The sequence below is a fragment of the Falco punctatus genome, assembly GCF_963210335.1.
Source record: "Falco punctatus genome assembly, chromosome: 13".
NCBI lineage: Eukaryota > Metazoa > Chordata > Aves > Falconiformes > Falconidae > Falco > Falco punctatus.
In genome coordinates, this window is record NC_137593.1 from 17621133 (window position 1) to 17643098 (window position 21966).

At 42.8% G+C, this 21966-nt stretch overlaps 1 protein-coding gene across 3 annotated transcripts in view; it reads left to right on the forward strand.

Moving 5' to 3' along the window:
* TFDP2 (transcription factor Dp-2) overlaps positions 1-21966 on the forward strand; it is a 63216-nt gene that overhangs the window by 14000 nt on the left and 27250 nt on the right. For all 3 annotated transcript variants that reach the window (XM_080409597.1, XM_080409596.1, XM_080409598.1), the window contains exons 3-4: positions 5150-5216; positions 19757-19860. In XM_080409597.1, coding sequence (XP_080265723.1) covers positions 5150-5216; positions 19757-19860 — 171 coding nt within the window. The remainder of the gene's footprint in view (positions 1-5149; positions 5217-19756; positions 19861-21966) is intronic.

Below are 21966 nucleotides of genomic sequence, written 5' to 3' on the forward strand. Positions count from 1 at the left end.
CTCAAGAGGCCATCTACTCTGGTGCTTTGCATAAGGCTTTTTGACACTTGGATTCAGAGCCCAATTGCTCCCTGCTTTGTTAGGGCTGCTCAGGGCTTTGGGGTTTGAAAACCTTTGAGGACAGATATAGGACGTTGTCTGAGCAACATGCTCTTGTGCTGAATACAAAAATATGTTTTTGTTGTTGGCTTTAATGCAAGGCTGTAGTTATTTTATAGAGTAAATATTTTATTGGTATGTATGCTTTGAAATTTTGCATATTAAACTATGCAAACTTAGTTACTTAGTTAATGTTTCTGGGTTTATTTACAGAAAATCAGTTACTGTGGTGCAGATGGAAGTAGAACTCAGTTTTCATGTTTAAGTATACCTTTTCAGCGGATTTGCAAAATAAATAACAAATCTTTATTTGTTTATACAAATAAACAATATTAACCCTTGTAAAAACAAGAATGGTCATATACTTTCTGTACTGATTTGTAGCACTTCTTCAGGATTTCCCAATCTTAGTTATTCAGAATTGCACGCTCAGACCAGTAGTGTCAGCCCTAGTGTAGAGTTCTAGAGTTTAAAGTACATCTGTGGGTTTCTGTAGCCTGAAACCTGTTTCACATGTAAGGTTAGTGTTTGTCTGTTACACTGTCTGAAATATTTCGATGGTCTGCAGAGTGAGTTGAGGGAGTGAGTTTCTCTACTTCACTTTTTTTTTTCTTTCCATTGAAGCATCAAGGAAAGGGAACTTTAAAGTACTGGAATTTGGACATCTGGAAAACTCTTAAAGGGCACTTACCTTTCATCAAACTTGTACCCATCAGGAAGCTATCATCTCCATGTTCTGAAATCACTATCCCTCAACTGGGACACAGTAGTCTGGGGGTGTTTGTGCTCCTAATGCATCGCAAGAACAAAGTGCAGTGAGCTTAGGCTAAAATGTCTTTGCATCTCACATGCATAAGCTATGTTGAGCAACCTTGTCTCCAAGGAAGCTTGCGGTTCAAGCACATAGCAAAATGTTTCCCTAGACTGAATGTGTATGTGAGATGAGTAACATTCCCCATCATTGTTTTTCCTTGCTAACTTTTTGAGTACATGATGGGAGAATTACCAGGGCTGGGCTCACTGCTGACCTGCTCTAAATGTAGGACACTTTCCGGTATCTGTTTGTGGAACAGTGATTATGGGAAATTTGACCTTCCTTAGAAAACGCAATGAAAGCAGCTGTGAATAATAAAATGTTAAATAAAAGTTACGGATTCTCTTTGAGATGAGATATTTATGTGCTTACCATATACATTGTACCTAGATGTAATTTAAATCACCCTGTAATAATGGGTTATTTCATTCTTTCCTTATATCATGTGTTTTTCTTGCCTGTTTTGTACTTCCATTCCTATCCGTCCTTCAGGTAAGAAGGCAAGACACCAAGACAGTATTGAGAAGTGGGGGGGGGGCAGGAATGAGCAAATATTCAGAGTTATTTTTAGGATAAAATAAATAATATGACTGAAGCAGATTATTTGGAGACTGTTAGGTTGGTTGTCTGATCTGAATTTATATACATGTGCTTGTAAAGTTACTTGTTGCTGTCTCTCAGAGGGTGGTTGCCTTATAGGTAAGGTTAGTTAAATGGCTGTACTAGTTCTTCTTTCACATGTCACTGTGGAAGAAAATGAATGAGTTTAACTGCTGAAGTTGGTCAAGAGGGTCTTAAACAAGCCTCAAAACCTGTCTTATACAGGACACGCTTCAAAAACAATGTAAAGGACATTAGCTGTTCTGCACTGACAGTCCATGCAGGTTTCTTGTAGTTTGTGATGCAAGCCCTTTTTAGGTCCTATATGAGTTGCTTCTGTAAGTGATACTACTACAGTATGTCTACAAATGAGTCTGTTAGGGCTTACAGGTATAAGAAAACAGCCAGTTAATGGATTCACTACCTATTTACAACTTCTGCGTGCTATAATCTGGATTAATTCTAGGGCAGAGAGAATAAAAACTTTTCAGGTTAATGGGAAAGTTGATTTCTGTAAGGGAAGAAAAGGATTGCAGGCAGAGTTCTGCTACTTGAACAGTATGTCAAGCAGTGGAGAAGGCTGATAAAGCTACAAGAGCAGCTCGTGACAGTCTGCCCCATCCAAGAGCCTGGTTGTGATTCTTTTTTCTTTCCCCTTGCCCCATTTGGAAACCCCTTCACCTACTAGGGCTTGATGGAAGTATTTAACAATGCAGATGCCTGTCAAGTGCTTGCTTCATGGCTGGATTCGTCTTGCTGCAGATGGACAGAAGTAGGGGTTCTGCTCCTGCTCTGCCTGGTAATCCAAACACTCAGGGGCAGTGTTGTAAAGCAGAAATACCACATGAGCTGTACAAAAAGTAATAAATGATACCTGTGTAAGCATGGGATTGTTTGCTGGTGTCAGCTTAGGAGTAGTGAAATGACAAGATTCCCAAAAGCAGTAGGTGGTACAGTCGCTCTGTGACTATGTGACATAAAGGTAACACCATGGCCTGGGACCTGTCTGACGTTGAAGTGGAATGCTATAAAGTTCTTGTTCTGCTGCAGTATTATAATACTGCATCACGTTTTGTTTTGTCTGAGGGCTTAGGTAGATAATTCTTTCATAAGAGAAATTCCTTTTGATCTGCCACACTTCTCATTTCAGGTCTCATGAAATTAAAGTTTGTTTTCAAGCTCTTCTAAACTTAGATACAAAGATTATAAAATTGAGAGAAGGGCTCCTGTTCATTGGATGGTCTTTATAAATGTGTTACTAGGACCATCATAATGAAAATATGTATTTCTGTGCAAACTACAGTTCTGCTGTAATTTTTTTATCATTTGGATCGCTGAAGTGCAAGATACAACAAAAACCACCTCAAGTACTTAGTTGCATTTTCTTAAGTATTGAACCAGTTAAATTATCTACATCTTCCAGAGAATTAAATGTAAATGTTTGAATTTTCATAATAGGTGGAGAGTCGTCTTGGTCTGACAATGCATATGTATATCATCTTCAGTGTTTTAACTGAAGCACCGATATGAATCAATAGGGAAACATACAGTTGTAAATCCAGAGCTGAAAGTTCAGTTGTGAACAAACTGCAGTGCTCTCTTTGAAGATGTTCATAGGAATTGTAATTCTTATCTTTTCTCTTGGAATGAGTTAAGGCCCTTGTATCTTACACTTGATATTTACCCCAGTGGCTCCCCTGTTCCTTCTCTGAATTAAAATTTTCTCCTCTTTATGGTGTTCTATTTCTTGCAAAGGCAGGGATCCTAGGGAGAAGCTGATACTGTTACTGTGCAAAGGCAGCAGTAGTATGATGCAAGAAGGCTTTTCATCTTGGCTTGGCAGTCATAAGGCCCTTTCAGGTGCTATATGCTATGCAAATTAGTAACCTTTCCAAACCTCTGTTTTAAAGATCTCCTTAAGAATGCATTTTCTGCAGAAGGAAGCACAGTGACCTCTTCCCACATGAGCTCTCCTGGCTGCCCAAGCACCGGGAGAAAGCACACTAGAATGCTGCTGTTTTCCATAGTGATAGGAAACATTTTGTGTTTGTTCTCATGTCTTCCTCCTCTTCCCTGTACTCACATCCAGGCCATGTCCTTACCAGCCCTGCTTCATTGCCTCTGCACCGCTGCTACCTGGTGGGAGACAAGAGGGAAAATGGAGAGGAAAAAATGAGATCCTTGCCGTTTCAAAAGCAGCTTCTGGTGATACCATAGTCTGCAACAACCAAAGCACTTGATTGCCCATTAGAAATAGTATGTGACCCTCTAGTTGCATGTGACAGGAAAGAGCAAGTCTGATATAGGCAACATTTGAGATTAATTGATGACCTATGAGCATCCCTAAGAGCTTGTTTACAGAAGCAGGACTTAGCTCATTTAGGCAGTATTTTATGTAATACAACAACAGTTAATGTTTGTATGTTGTTCCTGATGGTGAAAAAAGTCTTAATAGAAGTAGTTTCAAAGGTGTGTATCAGTGCTGTGTGCAGATTTTCCTCTTCAAAAATTACTTACCAAATACAAGTTCTCTAGTGGGACTGTGCAATTGAATGCTTGTAGTAGGTATTTGTTGTTCTTGTGTAGTCTATTTTAGTGTTATGTTACTACTGTTTAATTTGCCTGCAATTAAATTACTTTCTAATGTGCTATGATTAAAATGATACAGGTGGCCCTAGCGTATGTTCTATTATTACTACATACATCTGTAAAATACAGCAAATATTTGATCTTTGACTGTATGATTGTTTTTTCTTAACTTGAATACCTGAGCCCTTTGTCCCAATTATTTACAGAAGTACTCAAATTTTATAATATTTCAGAAAGAGATTTTGAGGTATTTAGTTTAATTGCCTACTGTTCCAAACAGAGCTCAATCCTTCGGTGCTTATCACAGCTTCTGTCTTGGAAGCAAAACAAAATGCTTTGTTCAACAGAGGTTACTAAGGTGGTGCAAGCATAACGCTCTGAAACTGCAGAGTGCCTTACCAATACTTGTTGTTGCTGGGCCCATCCCTTATTAGCTGGGATTTGAGGGACTTTCCATCTCTTTCCTCTCTCATCCAAGAACAGCGATCTTGCATTTTTCTATGCAAACTCCACCTTTCTGTGCTTTGTGTACATGCCAAACTCTGAGATGCACCATTCTCCATGCCTCTGGTAACTTACCCTCAGGGTAAATCAGTTCATCTCTGAAGACTAGGGAATGTATTTATAATGCATCAATAGTCACATCTCCTCAGACCTGTAGACTGCAGCTTTGTACTGAGAATACTGGACATCAGGCAGATTTCTGCTGTGTTGTTGGTGGCAGTTGCCCTGTTTGACTTGGAGGGGACAGTGACCTACACCATAATAATCAGAATGTGCTGCTTGAGTCATGTATAGTACAGTATCAGAATATTTAGGGGCTTTTTTAGGTAAGAACTTAGGTAAAATTGCAGTTTGTCTTCATATATACATAGTAAATGTCTTGGATCCTCTGCTTTCTATCTCATGCTCTTGTTAGACTACTGTTTGTAGGATTATGATGTTTCAGAAATGTAGAACACATTAATTTTGTAATACTGTTAGTTGCATGCTAAAAAACATAGAAAGGTTTCTCGTATTTTAAGACTGCAAAAATGTTTTGTTCAGGTTGGTGTGACTTCCACAAATGGAGACTTGAAAGGATTTATAGATCAGAACCAGAGTCCAACAAAAGGTAAGAGAATTCTATTTGTATACATAGAAAAGAAGCGTACATTAAGACTTATTTCTCTCTTACGTTTACTAAATTAGTAGTATTGCTGATTTCACTGCATATGGTCTGTTCAGTTTTGGGAGACTCAGAATTTAAATGTCTGAAATGTGTTTCATACATCCACACTGGTGGTAGTTTTATTATTGGCATGCAAGTGTCAGTAACAAAGATTGGAAGATCTTCAGGTTTTCAGAGGGTGTAGTAAAAATAATTAGATAAAATAAGCCCTTTTTTTTCTTTCCTTGATGGTGAATGATGTGGTGAATTTTCTGATTTCTACCTCCCCCATGAAGTTCTCAGACTCTGTTGTAGTCCAAATGGGAGAGAAGGTGTTAAGCATGACTTCAGGGTTGGTGGTATCTTGTGGTACTTTTATGAGCATTCTGTACAATTTACAGTAGTAATTATATTTTGCCCTATCCTGTTGCATCTTAAGCATTTCTAGATTAATCACTTTTGACTCTAAAACAGTGTGTTGGCAGTCAGAACCAGCTATAGGATTCCAATAAAACAAAACAGCAACCCCTTACCAATGTTAGAAACCTTGAGAATTTTCAAGTCAGGAAATGCTTCAATCAAGCTTTGTAAGTAAATACTGGCTTGCTGTTATCGACTGCAATAAACAAATGCATATAGAAGCTGCAAGAATGATTTTTGACTCATCACAGCATTTTAGGTGCATCAGACTTAAGAGTCTGAAAAAGTAAAAGTCTAAACAGGAAAAGGCTAGAGCTACAGTATCTTTCTAGTTTTCTAAACTATGCAGAACTTTACAGACTGGGTTTAGGTCTTTGAGAATTAATTTGTGGTGCACTGGTGAGATAATTGCCCTTTGTGTTGTATGCTTTTATTTTGTAATTATTGTCATGATACTATGGAAAAAGACTAAAGTGAGTACAACATTTGAAAATCATTTCTGTGAGAAAGCAATTGATTCTTCAGAGAATAACTAAATTGAGTAACTGTATAAACTATAGGACACTGCTGTTAGTAGTAATATCACATGATCCTTATCCCAGTTGTTAGTAGAGTTTGCTTCTGGGATGATGGATGTATTATTTACCTCCAGTCTTCTATATTTTTTAAATGTTATGCTCTAATGATTTATATTTTTTTAACCTTGAGGTGTACTTAAAAATCACTGACATCTGTTCAGATATAACATCTTTTTTGTGCTGGCTTTTTCTTCTTGGAGAATCAAATATTCTGTAAAAGCTGGAAAAACTTGCATGCCAGTATCTAAGCTGTCCCTTACTTTCAATCTGAAGTATTACTTCTGGCATGTCCACTGTTGAACCCATGAAGCTAAGGAAGGGGAAGGAAACTCCAGACAGGCATTCAGACCCACCATCTCCTAACAGGGCTTTGTGAGCTTCCTAATGAATACAGGTTTTATTGTTTTATCCATTATTTAAGTTAACTTATTTGCTAGAGTAAAACTAAATTAAATTTATTGCTATATGTCCAGGTGTGCTCATAATGTGCCTTTGCAGTGTTCTTAGAATGAAGTATGATGGATTTATGGTACGTTCAAGAGCAAAAGAGAGAGGCCATTTGCTCAAATAAGAATCTTTTTGAAAGTATCAGATTTCAAGTACTAGAAAATTTTGTTTAGAAACATTGCAGCATTTGGAGTTTTTTCTAAAAAGATTATTTACGGTGTGTGTTTATTTGTTATTTGCCTGTAGCACAAACATACTAATCTAGTACCAGTATTGCATTGAAGGAACACTTTGGATTCCAGCGCTGAGCCATGAGCACACAACAAATTCCTTAAAAATTTTGTCTACTTTTTTTAATGAACTTTGATCTTTCCTTATACTGTGAAATCTATTGTGTAATCCTGGTTTTACTGGGTTTAAATCTGAAAAATGGTGGACTGTTCTTGATAAACCCATTGCTTTGCCACTTTGCCTAGTAACAGTAACGCTGCAGCCTGGGTCTTTGAGGATGCTGTTTCAAACTGCAGGAGAATGTCTTGAAACACCTAGCAAATCAGCCGTTGCTGTTTCTGTACTCGTATGTACAGCTGCATCTCATTCTGTAGTATTAGCACCACTAGATAGTTATGTAGGGGAAATCTCCTGGCTTTTTCACATTAAAAATGCGTCATCAAAACAGCTAATCACTTGACCCTTGCGCTCTAAAATTGCTTTCTCTGCTTTTTTTTGTTCACAGGCTTAACTTTCAAAATCTCTTTTCTCCCTGAGTTTTTCCCCTGAACCATCTGAAGCAGTTACTGTGTTGCTGCTGTTCCAGTGTGTGTTTGATCAGGCTTCATTTATCTTTCCAACCATGACCTGTAGTATCCATGCTCAATCTCCTGGATATTTTTCCAGATTTACTTTGCTACAGGAGAAGTTAATGCTCACAGACTGCTTAGGTATCTCAGTCTAATTTCTAAGTCTTCTAAGTACTGTTGTCTCACTTCTGCTGATTTTTAAATCCTGAATTACTGTTCCTAAATAGGTTGACAGTTTGTTTGGTTTATTTGGGGATTCAGTTTTCTTACTACTTGCTTGTTTCCTGTGCCTATTAGCAAATACTGTGGTCTTTTGGTCTTCTTGCTGTAGCTTTTTTTGATTCAGGCTTTTTGGAGTACTTTCAGTATTTTTTTTATTCCTTGTATAGATGTCTGGGGAAAAGAAGCATTTCTGGTACCCAGCATATCTAAATGCAATACAGATTTACTAAGGAATTGGATGTTTTAGATGTGATGACTGCAGAATCAAAGCACATACATCCAAATTTTTAACCCTCATAAAAAGACTTACTGCTTAATTCTGAAGGGAACTAAATTTTTCTTTCTGGGTGTGCCTAGAAGAAATACCACAGTGTTCAGCAGAGCATTAACTCAGAATGTTGTTCACTTTGGTTAGTCAGCAATTCCTGTTCAACAGTTTACTTTCCTACATTTGTTGCCTTTAACTCATAGGCAACAGGCTCTTTTGGCTCAGGGATCTCCAATTGGAGCTTTTTCGCTCTGCTTGAAACGAATATTCATTGGATCTGAGAGGCAATGCCACATGCGGATGGCTTTTGACTGATGGCCAGGGTACTCCCCTAATGCCAGGGACCACTTGTTGCAAGGACAGTCATGGGGTAAAGTATTTTAAGTAGTTCACACAGCACAGTCTGGATGTCTCCTTTCAGAAAAAGTCATTTTCACTCAGTCTTTGACATAGTAGATTCTTCTTGTTACAGGCAAAATTGTTCAGCTGTGGCAAACTGGGTTGACTGTGCTTTCCATATCTGAAAGTACCTGGCCAGACTAGTGATTTAAAACTATTCCTGTAGGAGACCTGCCTTTTAGTTCTCCCAGACAGAAAAAAAAATGGCCCTGGGTTCTCACTCTTTAGTGAATGAGCGCACTTGGGTTACTGAGTGCAGAAGGCATGCTTCGTCTCGTGTTCTGGAGCACAGAGATGATTGTTGCTCCTAGCCTTGGGGAGAGATCTGTGCATTCGTGTTAGGTGTTCTTCTAGTGTTTTATCATGGATTGTGCCTGTTGGGAGAAACTGCTGGTATGCTTCATGCTAACAAGATTGACATGCTCCGGGGTGTAGGCAGAACTTTGGTGCCTAATACAGTTAATGGACAACAACTAAGATACTCCGTTATTTAGGCAAAATCCTAGATGTCTTTGTGGAGTTGGCCCATTCTATTAAAAATGATTAAGTTCAAGTTAGTTCTTAAACAGGTATAATTAGGTTTATGAATGAGCTGGATAGTGACAGTTCATTTGTGGGTTTGGGATCATTGTTTCAAGTTGTGAGTGAATTAATTCAGACATACTGTAGAGTTTATGTTGAAAAGTTGCATGTGTAACCAGAAGAATTTAAAATTTAATCTGTTTGGGAGACATTCCTAGTCAGTAAGTTAAACGCAGTTTTGTAATCCTGGTGGTACATAATATAAAAATAGAAAAGCAAATCTTTTCCCACTGATTCCAAGCAGAGGGCATATCTGTGTTACCACTTGGTCACTTGTCCCATAAAGCCACCTCACCTGCCCTCTGTGCATGCACATGGATGCCCATGGCTTTGAGGGCTCCATCCTGGTTTAAAGAGTAGTCCCAGGGCTACCTGATCTGCTGAGTGTTGGAGTTGCAGGTATGAAGCCCTGTAACAACGTCAAAGTTTGCCTCAGATATTTCTTGCAAAATCATTTTAGCAGTCAAAGAAGCTGCTGTAAATCCAGATGAGATGTGGTACCATCAGGTGAGCGCTCTTAATTCCACACACCTGAAATGAGTTAATTAGTTACGTTCTGCAGGGACAGGTAAAGGGACAGCCTGTCCTGGACATGCCTTTGAACGAAACACCAGAACTCCAAATGTGAAAGCAACTGCAGATTTAAAAAACCTGCTCGATCTGTGCGGTCGCGCCGAAGAAGGTGAAGTGTGCTGGGCTGGGGGCAGAGGCGGGGCTGCCCACCCTGCCGGCCGCCCGGGGCGGGGGGCACGGCGGGGCGGGGGGCACGGCGGGGCGGGGGGCAGCCCCCCGCTGCAGCTGCTGCCCCGGCGGCCCAGCACCGCGCCCCCCCGGCCCGAGCAGGGGCCGCGCTGGCTGCAGCGGGCGCTGGGCTTCGCTTTGCCCCCTCGGGACAGGGGCGTTCCGGCCCCGAGACGCCGCCTGGGGAAGTGCATTTCCAACCCCTCCCGGCGGAATCGGGGAACGCCGCGGGAATGGCCGCGCCCGCGCGAGGGAGAGGGGCGGCCTCGGGCGGCCCGGGGGCTCCGCGGGGCGGGCTGGGCGCGCCATTGCTCCCGCCTGGTCGGGCCGCCATCGCCCGGGGGCCGCCATCGCCCGCGCTGCGGCAGAGGCGGCCCGGCCGGCCCCCGCGCTGCCCGTGCCCGCTCGCTGGCTTGCCGGCTGTAAACGCGACGCGGTGGCCCCTCGCGGCGGGCGGCGGTGTCCGCGCTCTGAAGAGGCGCTGCCGCGGGGGTCCCCGCCGCCTGAGGCCGGGGGGGGGCGCGCAGAAGCCGAGCCGCGGCCTGCACTGGGCGTTGTTACGGGGAAGCGCGCTCCTGAGGTGCCGGGTGTGTGGCGCAGCAGAGGCGTGCGCTGCCCTCCGTGGAACCTCGACAGGCTGGAGAGAGACATTCATCGCGGCAGGGAACGGCCCCTGCACCAGCGCAGGCTGGGGCCGACCGGCTGGACGGCAGTTGTGTGGGAAGGGACCGGGGTGCTGGTGGGGAGCAAACCGATGGTGAGCCAGCGACGAGCCCTGGCCAGGGGGAAGGCTAACCATGTCCTGGCTGAGTGGGGAGGAGTGGGCCGTGATGGGATGCACCCCTGAGTGCTGAGAGAGCTGGTAGGCGTTATCGCTAGGCCACTCTCCATCATCTTTGGAAGGTCATGGAGGACAGGAGAGGTGCCTGGGGACTGGAGGAAAGCCAGTGTCACTCTAGTGTTCACAAAGGGCAGGAAAGAAGACCCAGAAAACTTGAGGCCAGTCAGTCTCACTTCCATCCCTGGGAAGGTGATGGAACAGCTCATTCTGGAGGTCACCTTGAAGCATGTAGAAGAAAAGAAGGTTATCTGGAGTAGTCAACATGGATTCACCAAGGGGAAACCACGCCTGCCCAGTCCAGTAGCCTTCTAGGATGGAATGACTGGCCGGGTAGATGAGGGGAGGGCAGTGGATGGTGCCTACCCTGACCTCTCAGCCAGGCTTTTGCCGCTGTCTCCCGTAACACCCTCCCAGGTGAGCGCAGGCGGTGTGGGTCAGGCGAGCGGGCAGCGAGGTGGGCTGAGAACGGGTGGGATGGCGGAGCTCAGAGGGCTGTGACCAGCGGCGCAGGGGCCAGCTGGAGGCCTGTAGCTCACGGTGTTCCCCAGGGTCAGTGCTGGGGCCAGCCCTGTGCAGCTCATCCATCAGCGGCCTGGGTGGAGGGGCAGGGGCACCCTCAGCCAGTCTGGGGGTGGTGCGGAACTGGGAGGAGCGGCTGGTGCACCGGGAGGCTGCGCTGCCATTCAGCCAGACCTGGGCAGGCCAGAGGGAACCTGGGGAAGTTCAGCAAAGGCAAGTGCAGGGTCCTGCCCCTGGGGAGGAGCAGCCCCACGCACCAGCACGGGCTGGGGCTGACCTGCTGGGGGGCAGCTCTGCGGGGAAGGACCTGGGAGTGCTGGTGGGCAGCAAGGTGCCCATGGGCCAGCAGCGTGCCCGTGTGGCCAAGGGGGCCAGTGGGACCCTGGGGTGCACTGGGAGGGCCATGGCCAGCAGGTGGAGGGAGGTGATCCCCCCTCTGCTCTGCCCTGGTGAGGCACATCTGGAGTGCTGTGTCCAGTGCTGGGCTGCCCAGGTCAAGGGAGACTGGGAGCTACTGGAGAGGGTCTGGCAGAGGGCTACGGAGATGGTGAGGGGACTGGAGCATCTCCCATGTGAGGAGAGGCTGAGAGAGCTGGGAATGTTTAGCCTGGGGAAGACTGAGAGCGTGTGTATCTACATATAATGATGTATACATATATATCAATATGTATAAATATCTGAAAGACTAAATGTCAAGAGGATGGGGCCAGGCTCTTTTCAGTAGTGGCCAGTGGTAAAACAAGGGGCAACAGGCCCAAACTGCCACACAGGAAGTTCCTTCTGAATATGAGGAATAACTTCTTCGAGGGTGATGGAGCACTGGGACAGGCTGCCCAGAGAGGTTGTGGTGTCTCCTCTGGAGACAGTCAAAACCTACGTGGATGTGATGCTGTACAGCCTACTGTAGCAGGAGGTTGGACTTGGATGATCTCTAGAGGTTCCTTCCAACCCTGACCATTCTGTGAGTGTTGACAGCAGGTCAAGGGAGATGACCCTTCCCTTCCATGAGCCCTGGTGAGGTCACTCCTGGAGTACTGGGTCCAGTTATGGGGCTCCCCAGTGAAAGGGAGATGCAGACATACTAGAGTCCAGCCATTAATATCATGAAGGGACTGGAACATCCCTCATATGAGGAAAGGCTGAGAGAGCTGGGACTGTATGCTGGAGAAGAGAAGGCTCAGGGAGGAACTTGGCAGTGTACATAAGTACCTGAAGGGAGGGTACATAGAGGCTGGAGCCAGGGTCTGTTCAGTGGTGCCTAGTGACAGGACCAGACATGGGCACAAATGGAAACACAGGAGGTTTTCTCTGAACTTCAGGAAACACTTTTTTTACTGTGAGGGTGACAGACCACTGGCACAGGTTGCCCAGAGAGGGTGTCAAGTCTCCAGCCATGGAGATCCTCAGAAGCTGTCTGGACATGGTCCTGGGCAGGCTGCTCTGGCTGACCCTGCTTGAGCAGAGGTTTGGACAAGATGGCATGTGGAGGTCCCTCCCAACCATTCTGTGATTCTGTCTGCGGATTCTTGTAACTTTGCTTGTTAAGTACATGTTTTGCCAAGAGTGGTTTAGGTTGGGAAGGGGTGGTGTTGGATATGAGTTCATGTTTTTCATAAACTTCAGAAGTTGAGCATTGGTTAGAGTTACTACAGTTAAAATAAAAACAACGGCAAAATCGGTAGAAATTACCAGGGAGGCTTGGTTTTGGGAAAAAAAAAAGTTCTTACCAGACTCTGAGCTGCAAAACTCCCAATGACAATTTGTTTCTGAAAAAAAATGCCTCCTGCAACAAGGTAGTTTTGTTCAAAACTCATAGCTGCTGATAGGAATTAAGAGGTGATACATTTGATATAAAAGGAAGAAAGTCTAGGAAGGACTAACTTGCATTTGATAGGTTGCATTTTCAGTTACACAGTTTCCAAAGTCTTGTTTAGGCATGCTTCTAGCTTATTTTAAAAGTACTTTGCATACGTGATCTGCAAGTAAGAGATATTCCCAAAAGTAAATCAGGTCAATTAAATACAGAGAGAAGTCACCTGGCAGCACAAGCTTAATTTTCAATAGATAATGACCTGAAAATTCAAAGAACTCAGAATTTGTAAGTGCCTGTAAAAAAAAAAAATAGTTACAAAAGTTACTGAAACTATATTTTGTTCTCTTTCGTGGGGAATATTCTTGCACGTAAAAAATTAATATTTCACAGGTTAACCATTCTGTTTGCCTCCTAAACAAGACAGTGTGTCTGTATCTCAGTGAAGACACTGGGTACTGATCCACTTTTGTCTATTAACAGTGAGTTGACAGTTACTAGTTAATCAGGTGTCGAAGAAGGAAGCAACAGTTACCAGTTGGTTGACTATGGGTGACATACTTGATTCCCATCTTAAGATGTGTAATGTGGACTAACAGTAGTTTTGGTGGATTTTACTGTCCTCGGTTAAAACTTTTTTGTTACTATATTCTTAAAACTATGAATTTTCGTGGTGGTCTCTCTATTGCTGTGGAGGGAAGTGGGAGTCCAGCTATAGACCACCAGTCTTGCGACAGGCTCTGTGAGGGAGTATCCCTTACTCAGACCAAATTGCAATCCAGATTGCTTTGGTGGGAATCTTAACTTTTAATACAACTTCACAATGAACTTTGTTCCAATACATATTTTTTTTATGCAGCACCTAACTTATTACTAAGTCTTTATATGGCTGACGTTTTAGAAACTTTTCAATGCACAGGACTGCCATATGCCTACGTTACTGTAATGGAAGCAGTAAGGCAGGCATCTGTCTCTATTTTTTCTTTCTTTTTTCTTCTAATTAACGTATTTACCATTTTCTGCCTTTTCTTGTGATATAATCTTTTGCTTGCTTTAACAGACATCTCTGGCAACAATGCCAGTTAAGTCAGATGTGGTCACCTCACAGCTGCTTTTAAACATTTTCCTTTTCTTTGTGCTAGTGTCGCTGCATAGGTGTCTGAGCAGTTCAATGGACTGGGGAACAGATTCAGCCAAAACCCACCCGTTGTTCCCCCTTGCCAAAGGAAAAGAAGGCAAGTTCACCGCGTAGCCATGGCCATGGCTGTGCTCGCTTGCAGGCAGGAGTCAGCACTTGGGATGAGGTTTGCATAAACAAATGCTAGTGGCAGTGTGCTGAATATCTGACCAGGGGGTGGTGTGCCTGAAGAGCATTGGGAGTTCATTGTGTGCTTGAAGAGATCTGCTAAAATGACCAAGACAACAGAATGGGTTATCAGTGGGCCTGCGCTTGGTACTTTGAGATTCATGTAACTGCTCTAAAGTTGTCCCAAATGGACAGAAGTCTGAAAATATATTGGTCAGTGTAAGCCTGATGTACACTGAAACATAGTCTGCCCCATTTTGGTTTTCTTTTTTCCCACAGATCTCTTTGATTTCATGTATTTCTAGATATGTATGTGCTTCTACAGGCTATGGAAGTTTTAAAAGTTAGGTTTATAACATAGTAAGTTTGTGCAATCAAATGAAGTGTACCAAGAAAACATGCTTATACTAATAGCGTGTTAATAATTCAGTTTTTCTATATGCTTCTGTAATACTGTGTCCTGATCCTGAAGATGAATTTATGTTTTAGTGTAATAGAGGACCCTAAAGAAACTTCACACATGTTATTGCAAAATATCCTAATGGACTTCCAGTATTTCACAAATCTGAACTGGGTTTTTTTGCCGTTTCAGAGCTCTGAATATGAAATCCAAATCACCAACATTGCCCTGGTGTTTTGCCTAAAAATCCAAAGATGATTTGTTGTTGTTGTTGTTGATACATGCATTGTGTGTGACCCTAGTGCATTGGTCTGTGCTCCCCATCAGCTATGGTTTCCTTCAAACTGGCTGTGGTAGATTCTAAGGATTCTCTGGACAATGTTGTTTCTGATTATCTTTGCAACTAAGCTGCAGACTTAACAGATTTAGTTATACAGGCTAAAAATCGCTAAAACCTTTTTAGCTTCGTATTTGTATAGGAGTTCCACGTTTGTGTGAAGTTAAGCTATTTAGGATGCCACATAACGGTTTAAAGTTAGTCTTGTGAGATGGTTAGTTAGTGTGTGCATGTGAGCATACATGTACATAAACATGAGTAACTGTTCTGTGACTGCTTGAAGCTGAAGATCATTTAAACTGAATTTTTCTTTATGTGTGCAAGTAAAAATATTTTGCAAACACTGAGAAGAGTAATAGTTATGTAATGATCATGTTTTTCTAAATATAAAAGAACAGCAACACTGGTTTTTTTCCATGAGAAACAAGAGTAGTGGTGACTGAAGGATGGAAAAATAGTTTATGTATTATGTATAGAAGCTTTTGTTCTAAGAGAAACATCTATGTCCATTGGCAGATTTTTACTTTGAATTTGCATCAGTGACAAGCATGCCCGGTTTGTAGTGGTGTTATATTGCAGTTAAAGCCTCTCTATGAGAGTTTTAAGTGGATTTCTTTCCTATGTGCTCAATTTTCCATAGGTAAAATGGGAATAATGACACTGACCCCCTTTGTGCTTTGTAAGTACTGCTGAGAAACAGTATGTAAGAATTTAGTATTATTATACAAATCATTCTAGTTTGATCCATCGTTGCTGACCTTTTTGATCCATGCAGTAGGATTACCGTGACTAGGAGGCTGATGGGTCTTACTGTGTTCAGCTTACCGCTGTATGCACTGCTGTTTTCAGTGGAACATAAATCAGTGTAATCTTTTTTGTCCCCAAATGGTGGACATTATTAAGACTTGGCATTTATTTGGAATTTGATCATGTTTAAAATCTTTATAATTACTATGTGATAAAGTGTATACGATTAGTTTGGTTATATTTCTACTTCAAGTTGAATACAAAAATCGTTCAATATTTTTTTGTCTGATGAGTATTTTTAAATGATCTACATACTGTGGCATGTACTTCCTCCTACTTTTTCTATGCTGTTCTGTAAATAAGACTTGAAGAGATTCTTCCTGTTGATGCTTGCTGTTTTGTAATAGTACCTTGCCTTCAAAACTTTAGAAATCACCAGTTCTTCAGCAAACAAAGGTGCACTAATCTCAAAAATTTGGTGTAAGATACAGGTAGTCATCTTAGCAAGCAGGTGCCTGCTTCCTGAGCTGGTTGTACTTGGGTGGGCAATTTCCATTTCATAGTGATGTTTTTACTGTGCTGGGACAGGTCCTGGCCAGCTCCAGGTCTTCCAGTGGCAGCTGTATGCCAAAACCCTGGCCTGCTGCCTTGTGAGGGCTGCGGGCAGGGCAGGATGCTCTTGGAATTGGGATTTCTTTTTGTTTAGAGAAGAGTAGTGATGCTGGCGGTACTGACTGCAAGATCTGTCTCTTCAGGTTGGGTGCTGATGTGAACTTATTTGCAAATGCATTAGTTTTTTGGAGCAGTTAATTGAACCAACTATCGTGTTTGCTGTGAAGAGAGATGGGAAGGTGGTGTTTTCACCATTAAATATTTGGAGCAGTTGAGGTCACATGAGTGTCTGGACTATGACACTATTTTTGAAATAAAAAAAAAAAAAAGAGAAGAGGAGGAAGGGAGTGTTCTATTCAGAAGTGAAAAAAACTTTTTGTTTACCATTTTTTCAGCTGTTGTTAAACACACAGAATGACCTCTTCCTGTGAAAAATGTAGTTGCTTTTTCCTTCTGTCTGTGGTGGATGAGAGAGACCTCACTCATAAAAAGAAACTGGTCCCTTTCTATCCTATCTGTGTTTAAGAGTCTATGCATTTACACATTTATATTCACCCATAAAGAAATTCAAGAGAAAGGACAAGGGCAGAGAAACATCTCTTTGAAAACTTGATTAGCTCTTAAGATCATTTTGACACTGCTGCTGCCAAATGGGGGATTTGTGTAGGGATTAGAACATGAGGATCTTCCTTACTGACAGTAACTCTAGCCAAAAAGACTTAAATATATGTCATATGTAGGTGACTTTTTTTTTTACAACCAAGTCAAGTAATCTGAACAATTCTTGTATTTACTGAAGTTGTCCTAATGGTGACTGTATACATTTATCTAGGTAGTCTTGTAAATGAAGACATGGTGCAGCAGTAGCTCTTAATTAGTGTTTTTTCCAGGAATGCTAAAGTAAATCTGGTGGTTGTGTGTGGCTTTGGCCATGGGTAGTGTATTTTTAAGCTACAGTTTTCAAGAGTCTGCATGCGTGTGCGGGGGGAGGTACACACATGCATATGTTAAAAACTGTTGCCAGTGCAAATCGATTACAGTGTGCGTAGCAGTTGCTGTGGGACGTGTACATTTGACTGTGCTGCTTGTAAGGGCACAGTAAGTCTGACACACGTCAGTCTTACATTGTGGAACATGATGTTACAGTGCCTCTTGCAGGCCAGGAAGTGTTGCTGGAGACGCTCTGTGGTGTAGCCCTACGGAAAGAGAACTGTAAGCCAAATGCTGGCATTTCAGACTTCTACTGCACTTTGCCATGGGACTGTACATTGTCGACACCAGAGAAGTAATTTATCTCTTTTTGCTGGTAAGAAAAAGGACAAGGAGAAATAGCATGAGAGCTGGTCTTGGAGAAAAAGGGGTCAAAAGTTTCAGCTGCAGCAGCAAAGAGGAAAATTTCTGCGGCAGTACTGGGAAGTGACAGGCATGTCACTGATGACCACAGCCTGCAGTGAGAGGGCAGGCTAGGTTTTCATGGAATATGCTAGCACAGCTTAGCAAATCCTGGACAAAATCCTGTAGCAGAAGTAAAATTGACAAGTAACTGGCCCGTTCAGAGAACTATTTTGAGCTCAGAATGGGAACACAGTGTACGTAAACCATGAATTACTGTTGTCTTGTGCACTCTGGCTCTTACCTCACAGAAAGTGTTTTGTAACAGTAAGGATTTACTGTGGGGATGGGCTTGTGAGTGTGTGGGGTTTATAAGTGGTTTGTTGGGTGGTTTTTCTAGATTAGTTAGGTGACTGATGACTAGTCATTAGTGAATTACTCTACTGAATAGAGAAGCAAGATACTTTTGAAGATGTTCTCACGTACAGATTTGCCTTTTGTAAAATTAATAGTAAGTTACTCCTGATGCCAAAGGAATTTACACAGAACATTAGAACATCCTTGCCTCAAATTGTAAATATTTCTCATATCTCTGTTCATTTTTTTATAAAGGTAAGACTTTGTGCATGTCTACATCTTTTTCTACTTCTGTGCTGTTAGGTACAGAAGATCCTTTTTATCTCGAATGTGTTGCTTCTGCTTCATAATACAGAGAAGTTACACTGTTGAGTTTATAATTTTCCAGTTGCCTCATGGCAGATCAGAGGTATACTAAAATTAAGAAAAAAAACCCCAAACCAGAAACACGGTTCAGGACCAAGTAAGAAGAGTGGGCAGTGGAGGAGAACAGGTTATATGAGAAAAGACCAGGGAACAGAGGTATCCGCAACACCACTGAGTCACCCTGGGACCGTGTGGGCTAAGCTGAGTGTTAGCCAGCTCCCATGGAAGGAGGGCAGGGCAGGGCAGCGGTGAGTGCTGGTGTCTGCACTGTTCTGAAGGAACCTGTCACCTCAGATGCCTTCAGTTTGTCTGCTAGTGCCAGAGAGCGTTAAGTAGCTTTTCAGGAGCCGATCTTTGTCCTTACAGCTCGTGACCCCAGCTAGACCCAAGCTGACTCTTGATCACAAGGCAGTGGCAGCTCTTCCTTGTATTTCATTCTGCCTCCAGACCCACCGCTGTCATTGCCCATGTTGAGTAAGGCTGTGCATGAGAATGGGGGCAGGTGTTTGACCAAGTGCCAGCTCTCTTGCCTTGAGACTGTCATAGAGACAAGAGCTGCTGCTGCCAGTGTCCATAGATAAATGTGTTCACTGGTTTGAGTGGCTTGTGCACAACAGTTCGAACACTCATGGGCTAATGCTAGTGCTGCATGACAGTTTTGATTAAGACATTAAGTCTGAATAATTGAGATTACAAGATACGATGTAGAATAAAGGAGGAACAGCAGTATGTGCAAGGCTCTCAGCACAGAGCTGTGTTCCTCTGTGTGAAGCCCGGATGAGTTAGATCTGTAGGCAGTCCAGGATCACAAAGATGATAAATATCTTGGGATAAGAACACACCGGGTTAGAGATGGCATGGTTGGCTTTATCTTGACGTCCAGCTGCCTGCACTGTTACTTCAGGTAAGTTGTAAAGGTGTTATTTGCTCCATCTGCACAGTGATGGCCTGTGATAATGTGTATAGAATACTGCAGATGAATATACTTTGTAGAATATATTCAGATGAGGAATGGCTATGAAGATACATGGATACGTATTTTGTACGTGTGCTTATGATGATAAATAGGATTTGTATGCTGCCTTCTTTCTAGAAGTATACTCACTAACTTTTAATGCTGAGGTAACGCAGGCTGTGTGCTCTTTGTCTTACGCAAGAAGAACCTGTTTCTGGACATAAAATACTAGCACATAATTTTAAAGGTAAGGTGGTGAAGGGGTAGTTTTGTGAGGTGTCCTTGTGACATCTGCTAAAAGGTTTGGAGGCTGTTATGTGAGGGTGTGTTTGTAGTATATGAGGCAAAAAAGCTAACCTGATTCCAAAATGTTAAAATTATGTGAAAATTTACTGAAATGTTGTTCATAGGTTAGTAAAGAAGTAATCTAAAACTTTCTAAATGTCTTTTTATCTCTCATTTTAGGTAATATTTCAATAATCACATTACCAGTTTCCAGCACCAACTCCCCAACCAAGATTTTGCCAAAAACCTTAGGACCAATCAATGTGAATGTTGGACCCCAAATGGTAAGTTTTGCAACTCCAGCAATGCTAACTTGTGTAACTGGCTGGGTGACTTCCTGTTGCTGTAATACAGAAAAGTGAAAAACAAAGATGTGAACAGTACTAGGAACTTGCTGCTTCCTGCCTCAGCTGCAAAGGCTGCTGAAATGCCCCACCTGGATGGAAAGGGGATGGTGTGTGTACAGCAGGCTTGGCGTGCCAGAACTGCCACTCCTAATGACCATCTTGTATGTGACCTTAGGGGATACCCATCTTCCTGGCTTTGAATGGAAACAGCTTTACCAGCTGGTATTTTAACTATTGCTCAAAAAGTGTATTAAGAAAGAAAATTCATTAAGGATGTTATCAATACTCTTTGAATAATTTGAGTTGTTCTCACCAGTACATCTCCAGCATTGCCAAACAGTAAATGTCTCAGATGTGTGGCTAGAGAAGTAAGTCGTTGAAACTATGCTTCTTTAAAACTGTCTCTTCCTGTCAGTGATAACTGTATCTGAGTGTATATTGCTGTTCCAGGGATTTCGATCTGGTTTTGAGAAAAATTCTCAGTTTTCTGGTGGCCACACTAAACTGTTTCTAGTGACATGATGCCTACTTGCCAAGCACTTAGGCTGAGTTTGAGAACCTTGTGATGTGTTTCATAAATAATTGTGCTGGGTCTTTTTCACATCAGCAGTTACTACCGTTCTTCAGTGGCTTTTATCCCAGTTGGGCCGGTAGGCACAAGCGTTGCAGCCAGGCCCCCCGAGCTGCACTCCCCACTGTCGAGCTCTTGGTCTGAAGTATTAGCTGTGGGCTGCCCACGGGGGAATGGTCCTGCTCAGTGCACCGGTGCTGATGCAGGTGTGGCTAGAGCATGTGCCCTGTAGCATTTCACTGGAATAGTTCTACTACAAAAGATGTATTTTGAGTGCAATAAATAATAGCCAAGAACAGGGGAAAACAGTAAGCAGTCAGGTAATGCAGTTCCTATTCTTACAAGTGACTTCTCAAGGCCCTGCTTTTGGTTTAAATGAACTCTAGTCATGGTTTAGGTTCTACAGCACATAGAAGTTACAAAAGCTTACAGGGCGGTGTGAGACACTTTTGGGGGGTCTTAATTTTTAAATTATTTAATTATTTTTAATTATTTTATTTGGCTGATTTGCAAGGACAGGTCTATATTCAGAAAACATTTTCTTATTAAACAGCCATTAAAACAGGCCTCCTAAGACATCCAGTGTATGGCTGTGTTGTGTGCCAGACTGTATAAAAGAGTGTGTTGTTGGTGACGGTGGGAATGTTAGCGTTTGGCATCTCACCTGTGTTAGCAAGATCCTGCTGCTGTGAGGGGGTGTTGGCTTTATCTAACCCCTGTCGGTTACAGCCCCCGTGGCTGCTCCAGGCCCTTCCAGCCGGCACACAGCCCTGGGACCAGTGGAGCGGGCTGTTGGCTGAATGGTGACCATGGGTCTGCATGCCTTGGGGTACAGCTGTGCAGACAGTGCAGTTAGGTTGCGGGCTGGATTCTTGCGTACTGGTGTTTGTTATGGCTTCTTTAGATTCAGTTCATAGGTGTAAATTTAATGGCATAAGTATTATTGATGTTAGTGCTTAATTACGTGGATTTAACACGTTCATTTAACAAGGTGCTCTATTTGCTAAAGTAGGATGATATTTTCTTCTTCTGTTTTATGCTATGCAGTGAATTTATGTGATTGCTTCAGGCAGACTGGAAAAATGTTTGCTGCTTAGATGGAATTAGTCCTCTGAAAATACACTGTCATACTTTTGGTGAAAGCGACAGTACATTTGAAAATGACACCGAGATAACAGTGCTTTGTACACTCCTGACATCTGTGCATTGTATCCAAGAACTTTCAGCTTTAACAACAGGCTGTAGGTGGTGGGGAGTTGTGCTTGTGCAGCTACTGCCTGGAAATGCCCCTCAAACTGGGAGAGCTGCCTGCTGCTGGCCCGTGGCAGGGCGGGACGCACACGAAGGGATTTTGCCACCTCGGTTTAGTACAGCGGTTGTCAAAAGCAGGTTAGGAGGAGATTGGGCATAACCCACTCTTTATGACATGTTTGATCTGTGGTTTACAAGACATCAGTAGAGCAGTGTGAAAT